Source organism: Phyllobates terribilis, unplaced genomic scaffold (genome assembly GCF_046119375.1).
Source record: "Phyllobates terribilis strain yellow unplaced genomic scaffold, ASM4611937v1 Scaffold_8__6_contigs__length_399053987, whole genome shotgun sequence".
Taxonomy (NCBI): domain Eukaryota; kingdom Metazoa; phylum Chordata; class Amphibia; order Anura; family Dendrobatidae; genus Phyllobates; species Phyllobates terribilis.
Window position 1 is genome coordinate 51411890 of NW_027362768.1, and position 26310 is coordinate 51438199.

Sequence of the window (26310 nt, forward strand, 5' to 3'; positions counted from 1 at the left end):
GACTAATCAAGATCAGTATAGCTCAGCAGACCGACCAATAAACTGGCGAGATTCTGAGCTTCAAGGACTGGACAAGAGGGCACAGCATCTAATAAGACATTTATCAGCAGGTCTGTTGCGAAATGTTAGGACATTTATTACACAGATTAAAAGTAATTATTTTGCCATGTTTCACCAAGATGCTGATATATCCATCATTAGGCCATTGAGTCGTTATGGATGACTTGAGGCTCAATGTGACAATATAACAGGAATAAAACTAAACAAGAAGTTGGAGGAATGTCATTTCTTTATAAAGCCTTGTTACGGGCATACTTACTGTGAAGTGTATGCATAATTTAACAACACCTCCACCGCCTCTGGGTTCAAATCATCAAGTTTTACATGAGACATTCCATGCGTCTCGCTGTCATTATTGAAGATTTCAAACAAAAAGGGACTACAGCAAGCAAGAACCGCTCTGTGTGCCAGCATCTCATGCCCACAAACCTGGAAATGGACAAAGAAGTAAGCAAAGCGTGATCATAGGGATTGCACATTAAATGACACTGCGGCCTAAAACCAGAGGCATGAGCATTATACAAAATGGCAGGGTGCTACAAGTTACATAAACCGCACGCTAGATGTCTTGTAATATAGTATATAGAAAAATACCTGGAGCTTCACATCGCAAAATTGTCCACTTTTCCGTAAGGCATTCAGTTTGGCTACAGATGATTCTATAAACTGCTCATCCTCAAAACTGAGATAGCCGTTTGGAACCATTTTTTCAGTCTGGGGCTGTGAAACAGATGTGCAATGACAATTCACTGTATACACAATAAAATTCCTAGTGTAACCATTGAGAAAGTAACACAGAGGAAGAGAAAAAAAAGCCTGATGTCAAAGGCTTCGAATGCATAATGCATCTATTAGTGCGGAGCTAGGTAAAATAGGAGGCAGGTCAGTGAAGGCACAGAGAGCTGTCATAAGAGCATATAGCTGAATATGTAAGCAGAGAACCAGATAGAGCGCCCCTCCACAAGCCGCCCCAGAGCACAAGCATATCATTAACTCCAAACTGAAAGTAAAGCTTACACAAGAACCACAGGACGGATTTCATCAACCAAGGTATCATATTAATCAGTGTAATGGCGCCCACCTGACAGTGTATGTAGTTTACTGAGCACAATCCTGCTGACAGGTGCACTTTAAAAGGAGTTGTCCAGCCTTATGGTTAATGACCTTTCTTTGGGTTAGGTCATCATTATCAGATCGGTGGGAGTTTAACCGGCACCTCTATTGATCACTGGTTTTCAACTTTGGCCAGATGTAAGCCATAAATAGGTTAGCATATTGTGGAGACATTTTGCTTCCCATGGCGCTGCCCATACACTGTTGGTATAACATGTTACCAAAGGAAGGACAGTAAAGGACAGAAAACTACAGCTGCTATCACTGAGGAATTCATTCCTACAATAAGGTTACCATCTACTGGTAATAAATGTACAGATCCACAAAGCTACAAGAATCCCAAGCAGCAGCCTCCTGGATTACAGACAGAGAGAGAGGACAACAACAGGGCGCCTCTTGTGGTCACATATAACCCCCACATGAACATGCTAAGAAAAATTGGTGCCGATTTCCAACCCATATTCCACAGGGACCACAGACTGAAAGAAATATTCCCAGAACTACCACTTATCTCCTACAAACAGCCCCCTAACTTAAGGAATCTCCTTGTCAGAAGTGTCTTCTCATCACCATCAGTGACGGGCACATTCCCATGTGAAAACAAAAAATGCAAAACTTGTACCCATATATTACCCACAAATACAGTCTGCATACCTAACACAAATCAGGACTATAAGATCACTAGATGGTGGCCCGATTCTAACGCATCGGGTATTCTAGAATATGTATGCGGCCGACCGGGCGCAATCAGCAGAACGTTGTTTAAATTTGGCACCAAAATTGCTGATTGGTCGCGGCCGGCAACCGCGACTAATCAGCAAAACGGTGTTTAAATTTGGCGGCAATATCAGTGATTGGTCACGGGTGGCGGTCGCGACCAATCAGCAAACTGTGTTAGTGAGGACTGGAGAGCTTGTTTCAATTTGGCGATAAAATCGACCAATCAACAGAGCGTTGTTTAAATTTGGCAGCAATCTCGCTGATTGGTCTCGGCCGGCAGGCGGCCGGGACCAATGAGCAGTGCGGTGTTTAAATTTGGCGACAAAATCGCTGATTGGTAGCGGTCGCCGACGGCTGCGACCAATCAGCAGAGCGGTGTTTAAATTTGCCGCCGATATCGGTGATTGGTCGCGGTGGCTGGCCGCGATTAATCAGCAGAGCGACGTTTAAATTTGCCGCCCATCTCGCTCATTGGTCGCGGTAGCCAGCCACCGCGACCAATCAGCACAGCGGCGTTTAAATTTGCCGCCCATCTCGCTCATTGGTCGCGGTGGCCGGCCGCGATCAATCAGCAGAGCGGCGTTTAAATTTGCCGCCCATCTCGCTCATTGGTCGCGGTGGCTGGCCGCGATTAATCAGCAGAGCGACGTTTAAATTTGCCGCCCATCTCGCTCATTGGTCGCGGTAGCCAGCCACCGCGACCAATCAGCACAGCGGCGTTTAAATTTGACGCCCATCTCGCTCATTGGTCGCGGTGGCCGGCCGCGATCAATCAGCAGAGCGGCGTTTAAATTTGCCGCCCATCTCACTGATTGGTCACGGCCGGCCACCGCGACCAATCAGCGTCGTATTAGTGTGGGCGCGGGAGCGGCGCTGCTTGTGCGGCTCCGTATTAGAGAGGACCGGCGCTGCCTGTGCGGCTCCTTCTGCTGAAAGAAGCCGGGAGATGAGCGGCTGCTCGCAGCAGAAGCATCCCGACCGGCGGCGCCGCTCCCCGGTCCTCCGTTCACACTTGCTGTCAGGACATCAGCGGGCCAAGCCGCTGATCTTCCGACGTTAACCTCCGTCCGCCAGATGAGCCGCTAACGGCTGCCATCTTTTTTCAGAAATCCCACGGCGCTGATTGGCCGCTGCCGGACCAATGAGCGACGCGGGATTTCCAAGACAGACGGGCAGACGGACGGACAGGATAAGACAATTATATAGTAGATGGATGTCTATTCATATACATCCTCCAAAGTGGTGTACATGATACAATGTACAAGGTGCCCTGGAGGTATCTATTTGAGGAAACCATGCAAAAACTGCAAACAAGAATGAATCTACACAGACACAATGAAGAATGAACTGGACCTGGACACTGTATGACAGATTTAAAAGTCTTAATACTAAAGGTAATTTTAACGACGACAGAATTTAGAATTCAAACTGATAAGGATGTTTAATTCTAAGAAAATAGGACTCAATTTAACACCTTGATTTAGGACTTGGATACAATTCACACCTCCACCAGACTGGACTCCATGTATCTAAGAAACTCCATTTGTAACAAAATCCCTAATAGGATTTCCTTGGCTTCACCTCTTCCACCTCATGAATAAATGTTGTGTTGCAGTATCTCTTAAATGTTGTGCTCCTATCTTATTAATTCATTGCTAAAGCTGCCCGAAGAAGGAGCCTCTGTGCTATGGAAGCTTGTAAATCTATATTTTGTTCTAGTTAGCCAATAAAAGTATCAGTCTCAGAATATTTTTGTCATCTTTGGGCATAAAAGTATTTACATAATAAATGGACATGTAAAAAAACAAAATGATGTCTTGTCTCTGCTCTTTTTGTGTACAGTATATAGTTGTGTTTATTCAGATACTTTGTTATACCATGCCTGATTGAGACCTAAATAGTCTGGACTAGGACAACACCTTCTTAAACTAAATGTTCGGCCCCGATAAAATTAAAAAAAAAACAACAAACCTATACTCACATCCAGTGCTGGCTCCATTCCAGCGGTGTCGGCACTCGCGGTCCCGTGGGCTGTGATGCAATTGAATGACATGTGGTGCCCGGCGCCCAATTAGCGTTGGCATCACTGGCCCTACCTTTGGACAAATTGAACATGAAGAGGAAGTCTGGCAACAGCTGCAGCCCGGACTTCCTCTTCATGTTCAGTTTGTCAAAAGGCGAGGGACAGTGACACCAGCGCTAATTGGGCGCCAGGGTCACGTGTCATTCCACAGCATCACAGCCCCGGGACCGCGAGTGCCGACACCGCTGAAATGGTGCCGACATGGGATGCAAGTATAGGTTTTTTTATTTTATCGAGGTGAACATTTAGTTTAAGAAGGGGTTGTCCTAGTAGTGGACAACCGCTTTAAGATTATATTTCTCACAGAGCAATCCATCTTTTTTGGGGGTTGCCCTCCCATTATCACTGCACTAGGAGCAAGGAAGTTATAGAATGTATAGTACTGGCAAACTGCTCAGGATAAGTATCCTTCACTGAAAGAGTGAATGGCTGGGAAATGCCCAGCAGTCTAGGGGCTTTCTGGACCACAATAACAAAAATATGCTTGCCAAAACCAGTCAGTATATAATGAGAAGCACAAGGGCGACAAGCCCATGCATTATCTATTCTAATGCAGCTGGGATCCAGACAATAGAAAATAAAACGCAGTATGAGGGGGCACCACATGACTAGGATTACACCTCTGGTACTTGATAAATCCATGTCCCATGCATCCGTCGTCTCAAGGAGTCAGAGAAAAAGGCCTGCCACCTCCAGGACATTTGGGTTTGGTTCTGCACTACAGTCAAGCAGACTTGCACCTGCACAGTTATCTGTTAGGAGGTGGTGATCGACACTTATCCGTAAAGGTGTCACAGATGGGCATTACTGTGGCCTTTGGGAGAAGCAACCCGTCCATATCGTCTCCATATCAAAATAAAAAAATACATCCTTGGCATATACGCCATGACTAGTGAAACATAAGCACGGATATTGAAAAGGTGCAGGAAAAATGCGACAAAAAATTAACGTTTCGACCCTGTCAGGGTCTTATTCATACTGTCGCTTTAACTGGAGTGTGGATGACACACATGATGAAGGCGTGGGAGTGCTCATCCGCACTCCACTTAAAGCGATGACTAAGACCCTGACAGGGTCGAAACGTTAAAATTATTTTTGTCGCATTTTTCCAGCACCTTTTCTATATCAGTGCTTATATCGTACTCGCTATATGTGAAATAAATGGTTTACAATTTCAAAAAGTGTGCGGTGAATCACCATCTACGAGTGACAGGGTTTCATCCCACTTCACCAGCAACTTGAATTACCCAAAAGGAGGAGTGCACGCCAATTCACTCTTCTACATGACCAGTGAACGGTCCAGCTGACAGACTGCTGAAGGCCACCATCAGGTCTGAGGCAATGAATGACCTGGGAACGCAACCTGTAAATTATACTAAATCCTAGAGTATTCCATGTTAATATGCTTCTCCTGATTAATAAACTGGCACAAAACAGTAGATGTTTTACAGATAAAAAATAATGGAAGCACCTACCTTTAAAGAATAGATGAAAAGAACTGGGTAGAAGTTAAGTTCTGGGACACATTAATCATAAATGCATTCCTCTGAGGGTATCAAAGCTCAATGTCTCAAAAAGGTAGAAGAGGTTGAACCTAGACAAAAAGGAAATTCCCCATAAGTAAACGTATGTGCTGGAGCCATGTTAATCCCAAACACCGCAATTACGGGATTCTACAAGCAGTATTAGTCACTGCAGTAGTGAGCCAGCTCCCTACCACAAGGCGACAGTGCGGGCAGACATTAGGTCATGGGAAAATTACATGCACATGCTCCTGGGCCACGAGCTAGAATGACTCTAAAGCTGTGGGTATCTTAATAGGATTACTGGTAAAGGTCATTTCCAGTATGATATTAGGAATTTTTGAGTGGTTGTCTAAAAAATAAAACAAAAAGAAGAAAACCAAAAACCCACATGAATGAACATAGTTTCTGAAATCCCCGGTGATAGCAGCGATACTCAGCGGGGACCTGGACACAAGTTGTCCTATTGTAAGGATTCCTTTAATAGGCAAGAGTTTTTCATTTAATAACCTCACTAAAGGGGATCTTTCATCAGGTTAATTCTATGTAATCTGAGAGCAGCATTAACTAGGGGCCGAGGCCCTCATTCCAGCAATGTGGCACTTACTGGGTTCCTTGCAATTTTGAGAAAATCACTTATCTGCTGCAGATGTAGCAGTTCTCTGAATGCTGAACTCTGTTTAACCCACCCACATCATTCATTGGCAGCTTTCTGCCTATTCAGTGTGCACACAATCTGTCAGACTTGGGGGCAGCGTTATACAGAGCTCATGAGTATGGAAGACTACATGGCAGCAGGTTTACTAGTCCTCTAGTGATTATCCCCTGCTGATAAAACAGGGATTTTATCATAACTACAGCGAGCAGCCCAGTAAGTTACATGACTGGAATCCAGGTATCTGTCTCTACATTATGCTGCTCTCAAATTAGGTAGCAAAAAGCTGGTGACATTCTCTTTAAAGGGAACCTGTTATCAGGATTTTGTTAGGTAAACTACAGGCTGCGTCAGGTTGGCGCCTTTACACTGATTAAAATGATACCAGAGTTGATTAAATCCGTCCTGTGGTTCTTGTGTAACCTTTATTTGAAGTTTGGAGATAATGATATGCTCGTGCTCCAGGGCGGCCTGTGGGGAGCGCTCTATCCAGTGCTCTGGCATTCTCTTCATCATTGTGGCTTATTAGATAGACGGCACGCACGCCAAAACGTGCGTAGGGGCAGTGGCATCATCAGCTGGCACACACAAGTAAGTTGTCTTGTAGCTTTATGCTTGATTGACCCTCCTTTAGTTAGATGGTTGTGCACATGACATCTATTGTCTATGATACTATTACATGCACAGTGCACTTTAGGATATATTACAGTCATTGACTAATCCTGATACTAGTTATTTATTAATTGATTCACAGCCATCCTCCTGGAGGTGGATTCCTTATAGTATATATTTGTCTTTGCTGCATCTGTGTGTGCCTCCTGGTGGTGCCTGTTATGGTGTTCACTATGGTTTATCCTTGCCACTTTGTATTGTAGGTGTGTTTTTTATTATCTAATAAAATATATATTTTTTTCTTGTTCTTGACACGTCTTTTCTTATTGGTGAGGATAAACTACGACGTTGATCTAATGGAGATAGTCCGTAAAATGCCTACCTTGTGATTTGTCAACTGTATTATGACTATGTTATGGCATTCTCTCAGGGGTTAGCATTTGCTTTCTGATCATTGTGGCTTAAGTGACAGGTCACTGATCCGTCAGTCACCTGCCTCCTATGTTAAAAACTGCGCTTGCGCAGTTCATATTGTGGTCTTGTAAAAAAAAAAAAAAAAAATAATAATTTTTTGAACGCCAGCAAAACGGCCAATAGCAGCTACCGCTGGCCAATAGATGCTGCCGTGCATGCGCCGCGGCCATTTAGCTCGAGCTACATTTTTTTTCTAACAAAATGGCCACGGCGCATGCATAGTAGCATCTATTGGCTAGTGGCAGATGCTACTGCGCAGGCAACAGTTTTCTTAGAAGACGACAATATGAACTGCCCAAGCCAAGGTTGTGGAGTCGGTAAGCCAAACCTCCGACTCAATTTCCATGACTCCGGCTCCCTCATACATGGCTCATGTTTAAGTGATGAATTTATTGTAGCACAGATTCATCTCCGCTAAAAGTCTAGACCCTTAGATCAGGAATAGGACAGACATTTATAGGACATTTCATAACTTTCCCAAATTCTTATGAAAAAATATTCCCCACAAGCTGCATTGAACTACTGTACCCAATTTATTATATATTTTAGAAGTCGGAGTCTGTCCATTTTATACCGACTCCACCAAAATGGTCTCCGACTCCACGGCCCTGGCGCAAGCGCAGTATTTAAAATAGGAGGCAGGTCAGTGAATGCACAGTGAGCTGTCATAAGAACATACAGATGAATATGTAAGCAGAGCACCAGATAGAGCGCCCCACACAGGCCACCCCGAAGCACGAGCATATCATTATCTCCAAACAGCAATCAAAGATTACACCACAACCACAGCACGGATTTCATTAACCAAGGTATCATTTTAATCAGTGTAACGGCGCCAACCTGACAGTATGTGTAGTTTACTGAGCACAACCCTGCTGACAGGTCCGCTTTAATTAGTAGGTCTCTCAAGGACTTTGCACGCCCCAGCATAACATAGGCATCATGTAGTGCTTCATCTTCCCTATGGTGTCATCAAACTTTTGCTGCCAGGTTTCTGCACAGATTAAAGAATTTGTTCCGTCCTCTGATGAAAGTCTCCAGTTACTCTGACTGCAGACTTTGAATCTTGACAGCATGTGGTGCAGTCAGGATTCGTTATTGCCAGCAAGTGCAGGTGTTCACGTAACCTGAAGTGTGCGATCAGTATACATACGACCATGTGCCGATCAGATGTGATCGGTTTCTCTATTTTCTCTTGTATCAAGAGAAGCCAGGCAGACACGTCTAGTTGGATTGTGTCTGGAAGTATGCAAATCGTATACCTGCAGTCACGTGACTGCCTGCTCTCACCAGCAATACTGTTGAATCCTGACAGCACGCGCATCACAATCTGTCAAGATTCAATAGACAGGACAACCCATTTTAGGGCTCTTTCACAAATAATTATATTTTGTACATGTGCTATCCTTTGTTTTTGTGGATAGATCAATGAGGCTTTTCATCACAAAAAATGTTGTGGATCAAACAGGTCAATCGATGCAAGTCGATGTCCGTATGGGAAAATAAAAATGGATGGCACATTGACGTAATCTGGTGTAGTACAGAGACTGTCTAGAGCAGACAGCTCTTTAGTAAGCAGCAATGTACCAGTAAGATTCCACTTCACACAGAAACTAAACACATGGAAAGAAGAGGAGGCGGGTGAGCACTGGGGTGTCACCGCGTCCTGTGACAGCTAACAGAAACCACAAATATTATGAGTGGAAATCTCCAGAATGGAGCAGGGGATGCAGCTCGCTCCAGCCACACCTGGCTCACAGCAGAGCTACACTTCTAGATCTGGCTGATAAACTAGCTGCCACCAGAAGAGATGGTATCGCAGCGCTCAGATCAGTTCATTAGTCACAGCTAGATCAGATTGAGCCCTTCACCGGGAAGGAAAAGAAGAATTATTAACAGCTTGTGACCTTGAGACTCCGCAAAGGACACAGCACCAAAGGCTAATGAAAGAAGTGAGCTATAACATATGCTGCTCCTACAGCGAGACATAACATACCCCAAACTACTGCACACAGGAAACACAAACCGGCAGATGGGAAAGCCCACAGCCCTTCTCATTCACTTCACCAGGGAAACAACCCCACTCTACACACTTCCATTATACCAGAATCAGGCTCTGTCATGGCGGGGGAAAGACAATTCATTGTGTCCTTTGTAGTCTCAGATCTGGAGGCTCACACGCGTGGCAGGATCACACACGCGTAGATAGAAAATCCATCAGTTTCATCCAGAAAAGTAGGACAATTTTATCACTTGTCATCCATGTGCAATCTGTGTATAGTCCGTATACAATCCATATTTTACAGCAGCTATCATTTACAGTTTCCTATGTTACAGAATTGTAATGAGTCTTTAAAACTCAGATGCTGTACTGCTGCACCCCATGGTTTTTTTTGCACATCCATAGACTTGAATGTGTGAGTCTCAGCAGATTTACGGAGGAAACTAGTGCATGCTGCGATTGGTTTTGCACACAGATTCTGTCATCTCATCTGCACGGCCCCACTTAACATAGGCGCAGCCGGGTTTTCTTCACGGACAGCACTCGGACTGAAACCACGTGAACGAGCCCTTACACGGAGTAAAAAAAAACATAAATTAGAATTAATGGTTTCTTCCCAGGAGGAGATAGCACAGAGTCCAGCTCCATCCACTGGAGCTACTAATCAACCGAGCTATGCTGGTTCTGTAACTCCCATTGAGATTAATGTTTCCATAACTCCCATTCATTTCTATGGGACTTTCAGAACAAGCATAGCTTTGCTGATTTCATAGATGCAGCTCGAGTGGTGGGAGCTAAAAGGGGTTATTTCTGTCAGACACATGAAATGCTTACTATGTTGACAATGTACCCTAAATCTGATACTGATGACCTATCACCGGCAGAGGCCAGATACAATTAGTTAATGGTGCTGAATAGAACAGCTCCATTCAGTGGCTGCCTAAAGGTATTGCAGCTAGTCTCCTATTGAAGTGAATAGGAGCTGAGCTGCAACACATGGCAATGGCTATTACACAGTGAACAGAGCTATGCTTTTTGCTCCATTCAACATTTACATTCAGCCTCTACTGAAGCTGAACGGTGGGGGTGTTGGACCACCACCAATAAGATACTGACAGGTCATCAATATCATAAGCCTGGGAAATCCCTTTAAATAACTGCACAGTGCTGAGCATTAAAGGAGTTGTCCCACAAACAAAAGTGCTGTCTAATCAATAGATAATGAATAGATGATGGAAAATTAAGCATTTTTACAACTGGATGTGTTTAAGAAAGATTCTGTGCAGAGATAAACGGACAATCCTATGTAAGGCCTCTGGCTGACCACGTAGCGGAGCTTCAGCTGCTGATCAACACGTGCTGTTTGTACTGATCCGACAGAAGGAGGGAGAAGTGAATATTCCCTACTGATGGCGCTGGCAGAGGCTACTCCATGCCTTGTGCTATGGCAGAGAACCTTTGCGCTCACCTCCATAAATCACACCAGTGCAGTACAACATGCTCAGTGGCCAGACATGCACATGGTGTTCTTCAGTTTATATGTTTGGCCACTGGGCTCCTTGAACCGCACAGGTGTGATTCACTGAGGTGGGCTCAAACATCCTTAGGTTGGGCAGAGGCCTTAAGGCCCCGTCACACTAAGCGATGCAGCAGCGATCCCGACAACAATACGACCTGTCAGGGATCGTTGCTGCATCGCTAATACATCGCTGGTGAGCTGTCAAACAGGCAGGCTCACCAGCGATCAGGGGAGCAGCGACATCGTGGAAAGAATCGTTCCACGATGTCCTGCTCCCGTTCCCAGCCTGCTGCTTAAGCAGGAGCAGGCTGGTAACTATGGTAAATATCGGGTTACTAAGTGCGCGTGTGCCCCTAGTAACCCGCTGTTTACCATGGATACCACTCTGCTACCGTGCGCTGGAGCCTCCGCTCACCGTAGCAGAGTGGTATCTATGGTAAACAATGGGTTACTAAGTGCGCGCGTGCCCCTAGTAACCCGATGTTTACCATATTTACCAGCCAGATCGTTGGTCCCGCTGGTCACACACAGCGATGTGTGCTGGCCAGCGGGAGGCCAACGACCAAAAAATGGTCCAGGACACTTTGCAACAATCAGCGACCTCACAGCAGGGGCCTGATCGTTGCAAAGTGTCACACATAGCGACTTCGCTGGTGAGGTCGCTGGTGAGTCACCAAAACCGTGACACAGCAGCGATCTCGCTAGCGATATCGCTTAGTGTGACGGGGCCTTTACACAGAATACAGCAGGGCCACCATTATCAGCTTATCTCTGTACAAAACATCCTATTGTGAAAAAATGTTGTTTTCCATTATCTATTGACTAGACAGCACTTTTGTTCTTGGGACAGCCCCTTTAACAGATGAACGTGAAAAGTTAAAAACTGGTTACACACGCCAAACTGAACCGGTGTTCACCAGCGTGCAGCAGCCGCTAGCCCCTAAGGCAAGCTGGGCGTCTTCTGGCACGAGTCTGGTACACACCTGAAGTACATGGACTAAGTGTACTTATTCTAATTTGGGTTAAAGAATTTCTTTTCCAATATATGAAAGTACATGAAACTAATTATATATATATATATATATATATATATATATATATATATATATATATATATATATATATATATATATATATATATATATATATAAAAGTGGATTCTCCCTCCCCTGCCAGCATCTCTCTCTGCCTATCCCTAAAGATACATGGATGTTATAGAGCAAGTTAACTGATAGGGACTTCGTCTATCAACTAGAGCTGAAGAGATCTGCTGCCAACTCAGAGCACCATGTGTCCATATACTGAGATGGGCATCATACAGTCATATGCACGGCTGTGATACACATACAGTGAGGGAAAAAAAAGTATTTAGTCAGCCACCAATTGTGCAAGTTCTCCCACTTAAAAAGATGAGAGGCCTGTAATTGACATCATAGGTAGACCTCAACTATGAGAGACAAAATGAGAAAACAAATCCTGAAAATCACATTGTCTGATTTGGAAAGAAATTTTTTTCAAATTTTGGTGGAAAAGAAGTATTTGGTAAATTACAAACAAGCGAGATTTCTGGCTCTCACAGACCTGTAACTTCTTCTTTAAGAGGCTCCTCTATCCTCCACTCATTACCTGCAGTACTGGCACCTGTTTGAACTTGTTATCAGTATAAAAGACACCTGTCCGCAACCTCAAACAGTCACACTCCAAACTCCACTATGGTGAAGACCAAAGAGCTGTCGAAAGACACCAGAAACAAAATTGTAGACCTGCACCAGGCTGGGAAGACTGAATCTTCAATAGGCAAGCAGCTTGGTGTGAAGAAATCAACTGTAGGAGCAATAATTAGAAAATGGAAGACATACAAGACCACTGATAATCTCCCTCGATCTGGGGCTCCACACAAGATCTCACCCCGTGGGGTCAAAATGATCTCAACAACGGTGAGGAAAAATCCCAGAACCACAAGGGGGGGACCTAGTGAATGAGCTGCAGAGAGCTGGGACCAACATTACACAGAATACCATCAGTAACACACTATGCCGCCAGGGACTCAGATCCTGCAGTGGCAGACGTGTCCCCCTGCTTAAGCCATTACATGTCCGGGCCCGTCTGAAGTTTGCTAGAGAGCATTTGGATGATCCAGAAGAGTATTGGGAGAATGTCATATGGTCAGATTAAACCAAAGTAGAACTGTTTGGTAGAAACACAACTCGGCGTGTTTGGAGGAGAGAGAATGCCGAGTTGCATCCAAAGAACACCATACCTACTGTGAAGCATGGGGGTGGCAACATCATGCTTTGGGGCTGTTTCTGTGCCAAGGGACCAGGACGACTGGTCCGTGTACATGAAAGGAATGGGGCCATGTATCGTGAGATTTTGAGTGCAAACCTCCTTCCATCAGCGAGGGTATTGAAGATGAAACGTGGCTGGGTCTTTCAGCATGACAATGATCCCAAGCAGACCGCCAGGGCAACGAAGGAGTGGCTTCGTAAGAAGCATTTCAAGGTCCTGGAGAGGCCTAGCCAGTCTGCAGATCTAACCCCTATAGAAAACCTTTGGAGTGAGTTGAAAGTCTGTGTTGCCCAGTGACAGCCCCAAAACATCACTGCTCTATAGGAGATCTGCATGGAGAAAAGGGCCAACATACCAGCAACAGTGTGTACCAACCTTGTGAAGACTTACAGAAAACGTTTGACATCTGTCATTCCCAACAAAGGATATATAACAAAGTATTGAGATGAACTTTTGTAATTGACCAAATACTTATTTTCCACCAAAATTTAGAACACACGTATATTACTTACCGGTAATGTGGTTTTTCGGAACCCATGACGGCACAACGAGAGAGGGGATCCGCCCTTCAAGGACAGGAAACCTTCAAGATAAAAAGGGCGGCACCTCTCTCCACCTCAGTGGATTACAGAGCATGAGAGGACTCTCCAGTTAGACACATAATTTTATTAACCATAAATGAATTTCACCCATGTGAATACTCAATACCCACCAACCGGAAGGTGAACACCATAGTGATAGGGAAGGAATGTAAAGGTGCCGTCATGGGTTCCGAAAAAACACATTACCAGTAGTAATATACGTGTTTTTCTGTCACCCATGACGGCACAAATAGAGAATTACAGAGAACTAGGTATGTAAGGGAGGGACCACAGCCTGCAGAACCCCTCTTCCAAATGTGAGATCAGAGGAGGCAGAAAGGTCAAGCCTATAGGGATTATAGAAAGTGGACGGAGATGACCATGTGGCCGCCTTACATATTTGCTCAATGGGCACGTCCGCTCTTTCTGCCCAGGAAGCAGCCATGCCCCGTGTAGAGTGGGCCTTCAGATTGTTAGGAGGATCTCTGCCTGATCCCGTATAGGCCATCGTGATGGCTTCTCGGATCCACCTTGATAGAGTGCCTTTTGAGACCTTTGATCCCTTTCGGGAGCCCTGAAAGGAGACAAATAGAGCCCTATTCTTACTCCATGAGCTTATGGATGCTAAATAATGTATAAGGCATCTACTGACATCCAAGGCATGAAATCTTTCCTCCTTGCTATTTTTTGGTTCAGGACAGAAGGATGGTAGGGCTATCTCCTGAGACACGAAACTTAAACACAATCTTAGGTAGGAAAGCAGGGTCTGGTCTCAAAACTACCCTATCGTCTAGCACTAAAGTAAAAGGTGGATCTGCAGATAAAGCCTGTAACTCACTAACCCTCCGTGCTGATGTTAAGGCCACAAGAAGTATCGTTTTTAGGGTGAGTAATTTTATGGACCCTGAGCTAAGGGGCTCAAAGGGAGAACTTGTTAACACGTTTAGCACCAAGTTTAAATCCCAAGAAGGGACCCTTATTATACGGGCTGGCTTGGCTCTACTGCATGCCCTCAAGAACCTGGAAATCCATTTGTTACCAGCCAGATTATAATTATACAAAGCCCTTAAGGCAGAGATTTGGACCTTCAGGGTGCTAACCACTAGGCCTTTTTTCAAGCCCTTTTTGAAGAAATTCCAAAATGGCCTTTTTGGGAACCCCCCCCCAGGGAGAATCCCTGAGATGACAAGAACTTCTTCCAGACTACTGTAAATTTTAGTAGTGATTGGTTTCCTACTACCTGGAAGAGTAGTAACTAGATTCAATGAGAAACCCCGACCCTCTAGCAACGACGTCTCAAGTTCCAGGCCACTAAGTGCAATCCTTTCACTTGAGGATGGAATATAGGACCTTGAGCAAGAAGGTCAGGAATCTCTGGAAGAATCTAGGGGTTCATGATTGACATGCTCTTCAGCCAAAAGAACCATGGTCTCTTGGGCCAGAAGGGGGCTATGAGGACCACTCGAGCCTGATCCTCCCGGATCTTCCTCAACACTGCTGGAATTAGGCACGATGGGGGAAAGGCATAGACCAGACTGAAATCCCATCTGCACTGGAAGGCGTCTACTACTAGAGGGTGTTCCGTGGGATTCAGTGAGCAGAACTTTTTTTAATTTGCTGTTCTGACGAGTCGCAAACAGGTCGACCTCTGGAGACCCCCACATGGTCACTAGCTGGCGGAAGACTGAATGATTTAGAGTCCATTCTCCCTGCAATAGTGGCCTGCGACTTAGAAAGTCTGCCTTTGTGTTGTCCTCTCCTCTGATATGAAGGGCCTTTAAAGAGAGAACTTTTCCTTCCACTAGAGAAAATATCCTCCCGGCAACTTGCATTACTGATTTTGAGCGAGTTCCCCCCTGGTGGTTCACATATGCCACAGTGACCTGGTTGTCAGACAGAATTTTTATGTGATGTCCTCGTAGAAGGGGTAAGAAACTGATTAGTGCCTTCTCTACTGCTCGTAGTTCCCACATGTTGGAAGACTCCAGACTCTCCTCCTCTGACCAAGTCCCCTGTATCGGGTGGTTGTCTAGGTGCGTCCCCCCACCCCCTGGGGCTGGCGTCCATAGTAATGACTCTGGTAATCTGGGAAACCAGGGGACGCTTGTCCGGAACGTGTTTGTCTTTAACCACCAATACAGTGACTGAATTACATTGTGAGGGAGTGTTAATCTGCCCTCCAGATGCCCCCTGAGGATGATTTTGTTCTTTAGGACGTCCCATTGTAATTCCCTTGAATAAAATTGGGCCCAGCATACTGCTGGGATGCAGGAGGTGAGGGACCCCAACAGAGACATGGACCCCCCCCCCCCCCCCCGAGAGTCAGTACTGGGTCTGTTATGGCTGTCAAAACTAAATTTTTTATTTTCTCTCTTTTCTGCTCGGGCAGGCGGTATTCCTGTCGAACCGAATCCAGAGTAAGGCCTAAAAAGATCTGAGTTGTATGCGGGATCAGTCTTGATTTTTCTAGGTTTAAACACCATCCTAAGTTTTTTAAGATGGTGCACACCTGATCCACTTGGGCCAGGCAGTGATCGTGAGTTTTCCCCACTATTAGGAAGTCGTCCAGTCGCCGATGGGCAGGGTAAGTGACGCGCTTCCGGCGGGGCGCTGTTAAATGCCGCTGTCAGAGACTGACAGCGGCATTTAACATGTTAACAGCCGCGGGTGGATCGCGATTCCACCCGCGGCTGTTGCGGGCACATGTCAGCTGTAATAAACAGCTGACATGTGCCCGGTTCAGTGCGGGCTCAGCGCCAGAGCCCTCAATGAACCGGGGGATTACAGCCTGTGCGTACTAATACGTCATAGGCTGTAAAGGGGTTAAATTGAGGATCCACTTGCTGGAAGAGATCCTTTCCCAGGCTGGAAGGAAGAGCGAGAGCCTCCCTCCCACCTGGGATAGTGTGTCATTTTGGGGGTTTGCGACTATTCTGGGAGGGCCCGCCGAACAAAAATCCTTTCCCTTTTCTGGAACGATCCTCCCATCTAAATTGTTCTGTGGATGTCCTTCTGCGGCAAAATTTCTTCCTCTGAAAGGACTGCTTAAAAGTTGAGAAGGAAGATTTAGGAAATCCTTTTTTGTCACCTGCTTTCTCAAGAATGGTGCCAAGAGAGGCACCGAAAAGAAAATCTCTCTCCTGCACACAGAAGAGAACATAGCTTTCCTTTCGTTTGTATGTCCCCTGGGCAACATTTCAGCCAGACCACTCTATGACCAGCATTAGACAGGGCCGCAGATCTTGCCGCTAATCTGGCGGAATCCGCAGAGGCGTCAGATAAGAAGGCCACAGCTCTTTCAATACAGGTAGAGAGGCCAGAATGGAGTCCTGTGACTCGTTCTTAACCTGGTCTTCTAACCTGTCTAACCAAACCATGAGGGATCTTGCTGTACAGGTTGCTGCTATGGCTGGTTTCAATGCCCCCGCTGACGACCAAGTACCCTTAAAGAAGGTATCTACCTTCCGGTCCAGTTGGTCCTTCCGCATCCCTGTGTCTTCAAAAGGGAGAAAAGATTTTTTCGAAGCTTTGGACACCGCAACATCCAGCTTCGGGGCTTTATTCCAGGAAGCGGTATCTTACTCATTAAAGGGATATTTCCTTTTGAAGGAGGATGGAAGGGGACCGTTTTTCTCCAGCCTATTCCACTCCTTCTTGATAAGTCCCTGCAACTTATCGTTAATCGGAAAAACTCTGTTTTTACCAATCCAAGGTACCGAACATAATATCCTGTACCGATTTTTTTTGCCTTCTGGTCAACTAACCCCATTGTGGACCTGAGGGCTTTTACTAAACTATCAACACTTTCCAGGGGAAAACAATGACCTGTGCCTGCCTCACTATCCGAAGAGGAAGAGTCAGTGGAGTCATCCAGCATTCCCTAGTTGGATTCAGAGTCTGAAAGGGTGGGTGGGGTTTTTGCTCTATGGGTCTGGGATGCTTTTTTTGCCTGGGAAAACGATTTTAGTGATTTTTCCACCACAGACCTAATAAGGGTTTTTAGATTTGAAGCAAAATCCGGGGTTCCCGCCAAAATTGTTTCCTCAATACATGGCTGGCATAACTTTTTGGGCCAATCTCTAATCAGACCCCGTTCACACAGGGCACATACTCTGTACTTGGATTCCCCGTACATTTCTTAGGGACATCCTGACTACTTTCACAAAGCTCACTCACCACCCAGTAGAAAAAAACAGGGTACCGGAACGGGAGGCAGGACGGTATCCGACACTTATCCTTGGGAGACCGCAGAATCATCGATCCTGCATGAGCTATGCCGGCTGGACCTTGAATCCTTGGTGCTGCGTGTCCCAGAAAGCCCACTGCTCCTGCTCTGTGGTGGACGCTGCTCCTGGGTGCGCTTCTGGCGCCGAGGCTGCTGCGGTTGCTCCATCTCCTCGGGCTGCTGCAGCATGGACTGCTGCTCTTGCTGCTGATGCGGTGGGGAGGGCAGCTGTGAAGCCATTAAGGTGCACTGCGCCCCTGCCTAGCCGGTGATCTACCCTTAAGTACCCCCATTGTGCCAGGGAGATCACGGGCCGGCGTTCCCGCAGCTTCCGGTACCTCCCCCGAAAATTACATCCGGGGGTCAGAGGTCCCGGCGTGCGTCATCGGGGCGCAACTTCCGGTCGCGCCCCGTGACGTCACATCCGGGACGCGGGGTTGCCGGCTACCATGCTGTGTAGGTGCCGCAAACCTCCGCCCGAACGCGAGAAGACCACATGTCGGCGCCCTCCGCGGCGCTTCCAGGACCCACGGGACCGGCCGTAGCAGAGACTGTGCCCTGCCACAACCAACGGCCCCGGCAAGATGATCTTGCTGCTGTCGCCGCTGACGAGTAGGAAGGTCCCCCATCAAGGACAGGAAACCACTGAGGCGGATCCCTTCTCTCGTTGTGCCGTCATGGGTGACAGAAAAAAAATTCTTTCCAAATCAGACAATGCGATTTTCAGGATTTGTTTTCTCATTTTGTCTCTCATAGTTGAGGTCTACCTAGGACGTCAATTACAGGCCTCTCTCATCTTTTTAAGTGGGAGAACTTGCACAATTGGTGGCTGACTAAATACTTTTTTTCCCCACTGTAGGTGCCATATCTAAGTAACACCAAAAACTGCAAAGGAAGAACAAGATCAGTCATATCAGCACATGTGAAGTGGATTCTTCTCTAACACTTGATGGGAATTTTCCAGAGTAACTGGTTAGGAGTGGCTGTAAAAGAGGAAACCGGTTCTCGCCATCTGGTGGGGATTCCTAAATAAAGACACATCCTACTAATATGATGCAGACACTTGTGGACAAGTGACATACGTCACATGCGGGGTGTAAGCAGAGCCCGCTCTGCACCTGACAAGTGCCGGCAGTATTATACAGATGACACATTTCTGTAGCTGCACTGACGCTATACAGGACCAGTCCAAGTGGTATAACCCTTTAGATACCGCAGTCCATAACAAATAGGACAATAGTGTATATACAATAAATATGAAATAGTAAAATCTTATATAGTAATAAATAAAAATTGATGGACAATAACCTATAAGAAAATGAAGTTCAAATGCACGCTAGTATAGAATGAAAATATATATTTTAGTACAAAACATGATTAAAATGAGAGTGGGATGATTAAAAACAAAGCAATGATCAGCATGGACAAGACACCAGAAATAAAGTAAAGTAATGGAAACAATATTGGTATGCAGGATGGACATACCCACACACACATCAGCGACCAATTACAATGTGCCAGATCAGTAGCACATGTGGTATAAATAAAGTTTGTAGTGTCGCAATGTGGATCACCTTTCGAATGCACACAGAACATAAAAGTGCTAGGGCAAGTGCAAAGGCCAGGGATGAATGCTGGAGCAAGATCACCTAGCGATCATGAGCAGTAAGACCAACAGATTTAAATAAGCCTCTGTGGAGAGTGACACAGTGCCTAGTGCAGTACAGGACCTTAAACTGTGCACACTAATCTCAAGAGATCCTACCCCTGTATAACGTCCCTGTGGTGGTGTCAGTCCCAAAGCACATTTCGGTGCAGCCTTCTTCAGGGGTTAACGCCAACATGGAAGGGGCACACATACATTTTCAGGAAAATGTCATGTTCACCATGTGAACAAAAACGCCACCCACCATCTCATCACAATCTCCATCATCGGCATTATGTGGTTAAAGTGACCCACTTTGCAGTATTCACATTTGTCTTTATCTGGTGGCCGTCAGAGTTAGTAGCAACTGACTGGTGGGGGTGCCGCTAATCAAACTCCCACTGATCGGATATTACCTATTCTGTGGGTAGTTCAGCAATGTGTGGTGACTGAACAGCTCTTTTAAAGGGAATGTGTCACCCCCTGGACGATATCAGACCTCTACTATGGCCATACAAGGTATAGAAAAGTAAATCTATACATACCCGTATGGCCCATAGCAGAGGTCTGATTGCAGAGAAAAGCGCTTTAATCAATTCTGTTTTCCACAGGCTTGGCATCCAGGGGACGCCAAGAAATCCCTGCCTATCTGCTTATTATTCCCCCAAATCCCCGCCTATATGCTTAGTTACCACATCCCCCCCTCCCCTGCACGTAACAGGGCCCTGTGACGTGCACTGTGCTCCCTCTTGTGCTGGGTATGCGCAAAGCACCGCTCGCATAGAGCACGCTCTGCTTCATCCCGGCCCGTCTCTCCGTGCACTGCGCCGCAGGGTTCTATTGCGCAGGTGCCAGGGAGTAATTGTCACTTGCTGCGCAATAGAACCCTGCGGCGCAGTGCACGGAGAGACGGGCCGGGATGAAGCAGAGCGTGCTCTACGTGAGCGGCGCTTTGTGCATGGCTGTAAGTCAGGGAGCACAGTGCATGTCACAGGGCCCTGTGACGTGCAAGGGGGGGGGGGTTTATGATAATTAGAGGCGCAGGGATTTGGGGGAATAATAAGCAGATAGGCAGGGATTTCTTGGCGTCCCCTGGATGCCAAGCCTGTGGAAAACAGAATTGATTAAAGCGCTTTTCTCTGCAATCAGACCTCTGCTATGGGCCATACAGGTATGTATAGATTTACTTTTCTATACCCTGTATGCCCATAGTAGAGGTCTGATAGTGCCCAGAGGGGTGACAGATTCTTTTTAACATACATTTATGGGTATGGCATCGTTCACATGCAACTGTGTAATAGATACAGAGAGGTTAGAGCCTATGGGTGATGGATCCAGTAAACAGATACCGAACCGTCAGTCACCCAGCAGCTATAGGGACATCTGATAGATCTATCAGGAAAAAGCCTGTGACAGATCCTCAGAAGGATCCTATGTGCGTCTGTGCTACATGCACTGATACAGGAAAGATCACTGTGCTGTACCCTAGTTACAAGGTAAGAGGAGCCGGCGGCGAGCAGTGCAGGCTGTGTGCCCACGATCCGGACGTAGCAGCACTTTGGACGCAGCATATTTTTCCTGCATTCTATTAAACAGGTAAATTGCATGTGTTCACTGACCCATGTGGATTTACCGCATTCAATACATTCTAGTGGTCAAGTTTCTGTTGTGGAGATGAGCGACTCCACTAGAGAAACTGACGTCCTGAAAGACGCACAACATGTCAGTGTCCACGGGTGAGCCACAGACGCATAGTGGACGTGGGATTCCTAGAGATCACATCCACTATGCTGTAACATCTGGATGCCACACACACTACGCACACACCCAGCGTGAAACCCGCAGCATTTGCTGATTGTGGGCACAAGTGAAAATAACGCCAGGCCCGTATGTAACACAGCAAACGCCACATGCAGTATACAAATCTATACAACCGATGCTCCCTACTGACTATCAGCGACATCTCTGTGTAAGAGATCCCGGGGTGTCACCGAGTAACGTGCTGAGAGCGATGAGAACAAGGAGAAAGTGAGAAGTGACTGAGAAGGGAGGATCCGGGCAATGAGGGGATGTGGAGCAGAAATGGGGGAGGTGGGTGAAGAAACAGAACAGATAGATGTAGAAAAGCCGCAGCAAAGAGCTAATACTGACCACAAGCTGCACAGCGCCGGGATGCACGAACCTGCGCGACGTGGGGAGAAGGCTGCGCGGCCGGAGGTGACCGCGTGACCGCCAGACTGCGACTAACAGGCAGGAAGCACGTACCGGAAGTGACGGGGAACGTCTCTAGGGGGCGTGTCCGGACAGCGTGAGGTTGTGGGACGTGCAGGGAGGCAGGAGCCGTGTCACGGGGGGGCGTGTACCTGGGGGGAGGGCGTGTACCGGGGGCGTGTACAGTTAGCATCGTGTTGCCAAGGTGACCAGTGTTAGAAGGAGTGTACTATAGCTCAGCAATATAAGGGACTGTGGGAAAAGAGCAGTGCCGACTAGTGATGGGTAAAATGCGATTTTTTGGTGAGCCGGCTCTTTTGGCTCCGAAAACGGCTCTTCATTTCCTATTACCTTTGGCTTTAAATTTGAAGCCAAATTCTGGTATGTTTTAACCTTTTAGTAAAAATCTACACATGTGCCAATTTATGACATACAACAGAATAGTTTCCAGAATAACCAGATTTTAGATTATTTGCTGTAAAAACTTTAACAAACACAAAATGAACATGCAAAATACCAACAAGATACTAATTATCAGTGCCACATTTTAAAGCTACCTTCACACTTGGCGAGTTCGCTGTGGGCTGTCTGCAGTGTCAAATGTGGCATCTGCATCCAGGCGGATTTAGATAAGGAATTTGCTGCGGAATTCACCCGTCCATTGACTGCAATGAATTTCGCATCTCGGATATTCGGCACACATTCACATGCTGCTGCTGAATCCAATTTCACACCTCATGTCAGATTCTGAATTTTTCCACAAAGTGAGAATGTGTTTTGGATAAAAACCATTGCCACTGTTGGCTTCTGTAAATGCCATGGAATTTCCACGCTGATGATCTGCATGGAAACTCCGCTGCAAATCCACAAAGTGTGAAGGCAGCCTAAAATTGTCTTTAGGGCCCATTGGATAGATAAACTAAGTGCCATAGCTTGGATGGACTGATTCAGTTTATTTCCTCCGTTATTATCTGTTTTTGAAAAGACTGTTTTTTTGGTGTCCCATCAAGGACCAATGTCTTTTGCCATCACTAATATAATGTCATTAACCCCTTAACAACATCTGACGTACTAATACGCGTCTGTGCCCTGGGACTTAAGAGCCAGACCCGTATTAGTACGTCATGGCGATCGCGCGTGCACACAGGCTGTGTGGGCGCGATCGCCACCGGGTGTCAGCTGATTGTCACAGCTGACACCCGGTACTATGTGCAGGGAGCGGTCCTGCACCGCTCCCAGCACATTAACCCCTGCGATGCTGCGATCGAAGTCGATAGCGGCATTGCGCGGGCAAGGGGAGGTGATCGCCGATACTCACCTCCTCTTCCGGCTTCCAGCGCAGTCTGCAAAGGCTTCCCGGGTGTTGCCATGATGACCCGATGTCGTCATGACAACATCCGGGTCACCAGACAGCAGGAAGATTGTTTGGACATGCGCAGTGCATCTCCAAACAATCTTCACACTGTGCACCGCTGACAGCCTGCATGGCATAGGGATGGTGCTCCATTCCTATGCCATGCAGGCGATCAGAGAAAAAAAAGTGAAAGTCCCAGAGTGGGACAAAGTAATAAAGTGTATAAACTGTCTGAAAGTGGAAAAAAAAAAAAAAAAAAAAATATAAAAAAAAATAAAAAAAATAATCCACCAAAAATAAAAATATAATGAACCCATCAATAAATATTATTTTTAAAAAAAAAAAAAAACCCAATAAAAGTACACATATTTGGTATCGCCGCGTCCGGGACAACCTGACCTATAAAACTGTCCCACTAGTTAACCCCTTCAGTGAACACGGTAAAAAAAAAAAAAAAAAACGAAGCAAAAAACAATGCTTTATCACCATACTGCCAAACAAAAAGTGGAATAACACGCGATCAAAAAGACGCATATAAATAAAAATGGTACCGCTGAAAACGTCATCTCGTCCCGCAAAAAACAAGCTGCCAGACAGCTCCATCAGCCGAAAAATAAAAAAGTTATGGTTCTCAGAATAAAGCGATGCTAAAAAATATTTTTTTCTATAAAATAGCTTTTATTGTGTATAAGCGCCAAAACATAGAAAAGTGATACAAATGTAGTACCGCTGTAAACGTACTGACCCAAAGAATAAAGCTACCTTATCAATTTTACCACACGCGGAACAGAATAAAAAAAAAAAAAAAAAAAAACAATTCCTGAATTGTTGGTTTTTGTTTATTCTGCCTCCCAAAAATCGGAATAGAAAGCGATCAAAAAATGTCACGTGCCTGAAAATGGCACCAATAACAACGTCAAGTCATCCCGCAAAAAACGAGCCATCACATGACTGTCTGCCAAAATCTGGAAAAATTATAGCTCTCAAAATATGGCGATGCAAAAACTAGATTTTACAAAAAATGCGTCTTTTAGTGTTTGACAGCTGTCAGTCATAAAAACCCCATATGATTCTGGCATTGCTGTAATCACACCGACCTGAAGAATAAAGTCGTCTAATCACTTATACCGCACAAGGAACGGAGTCAAAAATAAACTCTTGGGTTAGGATTGGGCTAGGGTTAGGGCTGGGTTTGGGGCTAGGGTTGTGCTGGGGCTAGGGTTGTGCTGGGGCTAGGGTTGTGCTGGCGCTAGGGTTGTGCTAGAGCTAGGGTTGTGCTATGGTTAGGGTTGTGCTAAGGTTAGGGCTGGGGTTGGGATTTTTTTCAAAAGTAAGAAAAAAAGATGACGATATGGCGACTAGTGTTGAGCGCAAGTGCTCGCTACTTGAGTTTGCATCGGGTGCTCTGGTATGCATTGAGTATCATGGGTATTTGAGTGACATGCTCGAGTCTCTGTTCCATATGCTTCGCGGCCAAAAAAACTTTACGGGGATTGCCTGCCATGCACGAGCGATCCCCGCATGTTTTTTTTTGGGTGTCTAATAACCGTGAAACATGCGGAGCAGGGACTCGAGCATGTCACTCGAGCACACGCTGTACATGGTGCATACCTGAGTACCCGATGCAAACTCAAGTAGCGAGCACTTGCGCTCAAGAATAATGACAACTTATTCAATATGATAACCTAATGTAAACAAATTCTGTGCCGTACCTCTGGGTTCAAAATGTTCACTATACACCTTAATAAAATCCTTGAGGGGTATAGTTTCCAAAATGGGGACACTTGTGGGGGAGCACCACTGTTTAGGCACATCACGGGCTCTCCAAACGCGACATGGTGTCCGCTAACGAATTGAATGGAAAATCGGCTCAAATTGTTAGCGGACACCATGTTGCGTTTGGAGAGCCCCTGTGTGCCCAAACATTGGAGCTCCCCCACAAGTGACCCCATTTTGGAAACTAGACCCCCCAAGGCACCTATCTAGATGCATAGTGAGCACTTGGAACCCCCAGGTGCTTCACAAATTGATTCGTAAAAATGAAAAAGTGAAAAAAAAAACACTTTTTCATTTTATGAATCAATTTGTGAAGCACCTGGGGTTCCAAGTGCTCACTATGAATCTAGATAGGTGCCTTGGGGGGTCTAGTTTCCAAAAAGGGGTCACTTGTGGGGGAGCTCCAATGTTTGGGCACACAGGGACTCTCCAAATGCAACATGATATCCGCTAACAAATTGTCGGCTCAAATTGTTAGCGGACACCATGTTACGTTTGGAGAGCCCCTGTGTGCCCAAACTTTGGAGCTCCCCCACAAGTGACCCAATTTTGGAAACTAGACCCCCCAAGGCACCTATCTAGATTCATAGTGAGCACTTGGAACCCCAGGTGCTTCACAAATTGATTCATAAAAATGAAAAAGTGAAAAAAAAAACACTTTTTCATTTTTACGAATCAATTTGTGAAGCATCTGGGGGTTCCAAGTGCTCACTATGCATCTAGATAGGTGCCTTGGGGGGTCTAGTTTCCAAAATGGGGTCACTTGTGGGGGAGCTCTAAAGTTTGGGCACACAGGGGCTCTCCAAACGCAACATGGTGTCCGCTAACAATTTGAGCCGACATTTTGTTAGCGGATATCATGTTGCATTTGGAGAGTCCCTGTGTGCCCAAACATTGGAGCTCCCCCATAAGTGACCCCATTTTGGAAACTAGACCCCCCAAGGCACCTATCTAGATTCATAGTGAGCACTTGGAACCCCAGGTGCTTCACAAATTGATTCATAGAAATGAAAAAGTGTTTTTTTTTTCACTTTTTCATTTTTACAAATCAATTTGTGAAGCACCTGGGGGTTCCAAGTGCTCACTATGCATCTAGAAAGGTGCCTTGGGGGGTCTAGTTTCCAAAATGGGGTCACTTGTGGGGGAGCTCCAAAGTTTGGGCACAGAGGGGCTCTCCAAACGCAACGTGGTGTCCGCTAACAATTTGAGCCGATTTTCCATTCAATTTGTTAGCGGATACCATGTTGCATTTGGAGAGTCCCTGTGTGCCCAAACATTGGAGCTCCCCCACAAGTGACCCCATTTTGGAAACTAGACCCCCCAAGGCACCTATCTAGATGCATAGTGAGCACTTGGAACCCCAGGTGCTTCACAAATTGATTTATAAAAATGAAAAAGTGTTTTTTTTTTCACTTTTTAATTTTTACGAATCAATTTGTGAAGCACCTGGGGGTTCCAAATGCTCACT

The 26310-nt window shown here is 45.9% G+C and overlaps 1 protein-coding gene across 7 annotated transcripts in view; it reads right to left on the reverse strand.

The window, feature by feature from the left end:
* Positions 1 to 21797, reverse strand: part of IVNS1ABP (influenza virus NS1A binding protein) — a 44722-nt gene extending 22925 nt beyond the window's left edge. The window contains exons 1-4 of one of the 7 annotated variants that reach the window (XM_073642947.1): positions 21684 to 21797; positions 5452 to 5570; positions 655 to 780; positions 320 to 489 (exon numbers count right to left, since the gene is read on the reverse strand). In XM_073642947.1, coding sequence (XP_073499048.1) covers positions 320 to 489; positions 655 to 765 — 281 coding nt within the window. In that variant the 5' untranslated portion in view covers positions 766 to 780; positions 5452 to 5570; positions 21684 to 21797. Of the gene's footprint in view, positions 1 to 319; positions 490 to 654; positions 781 to 5451; positions 5571 to 9236; positions 9782 to 14027; positions 14170 to 21652 lie in introns of those variants that run through there. The other 6 variants (XM_073642946.1, XM_073642950.1, XM_073642948.1 and 3 more) reach the window with 6 other exon arrangements.
* Positions 21798 to 26310: the final 4513 nt, after the last annotated feature.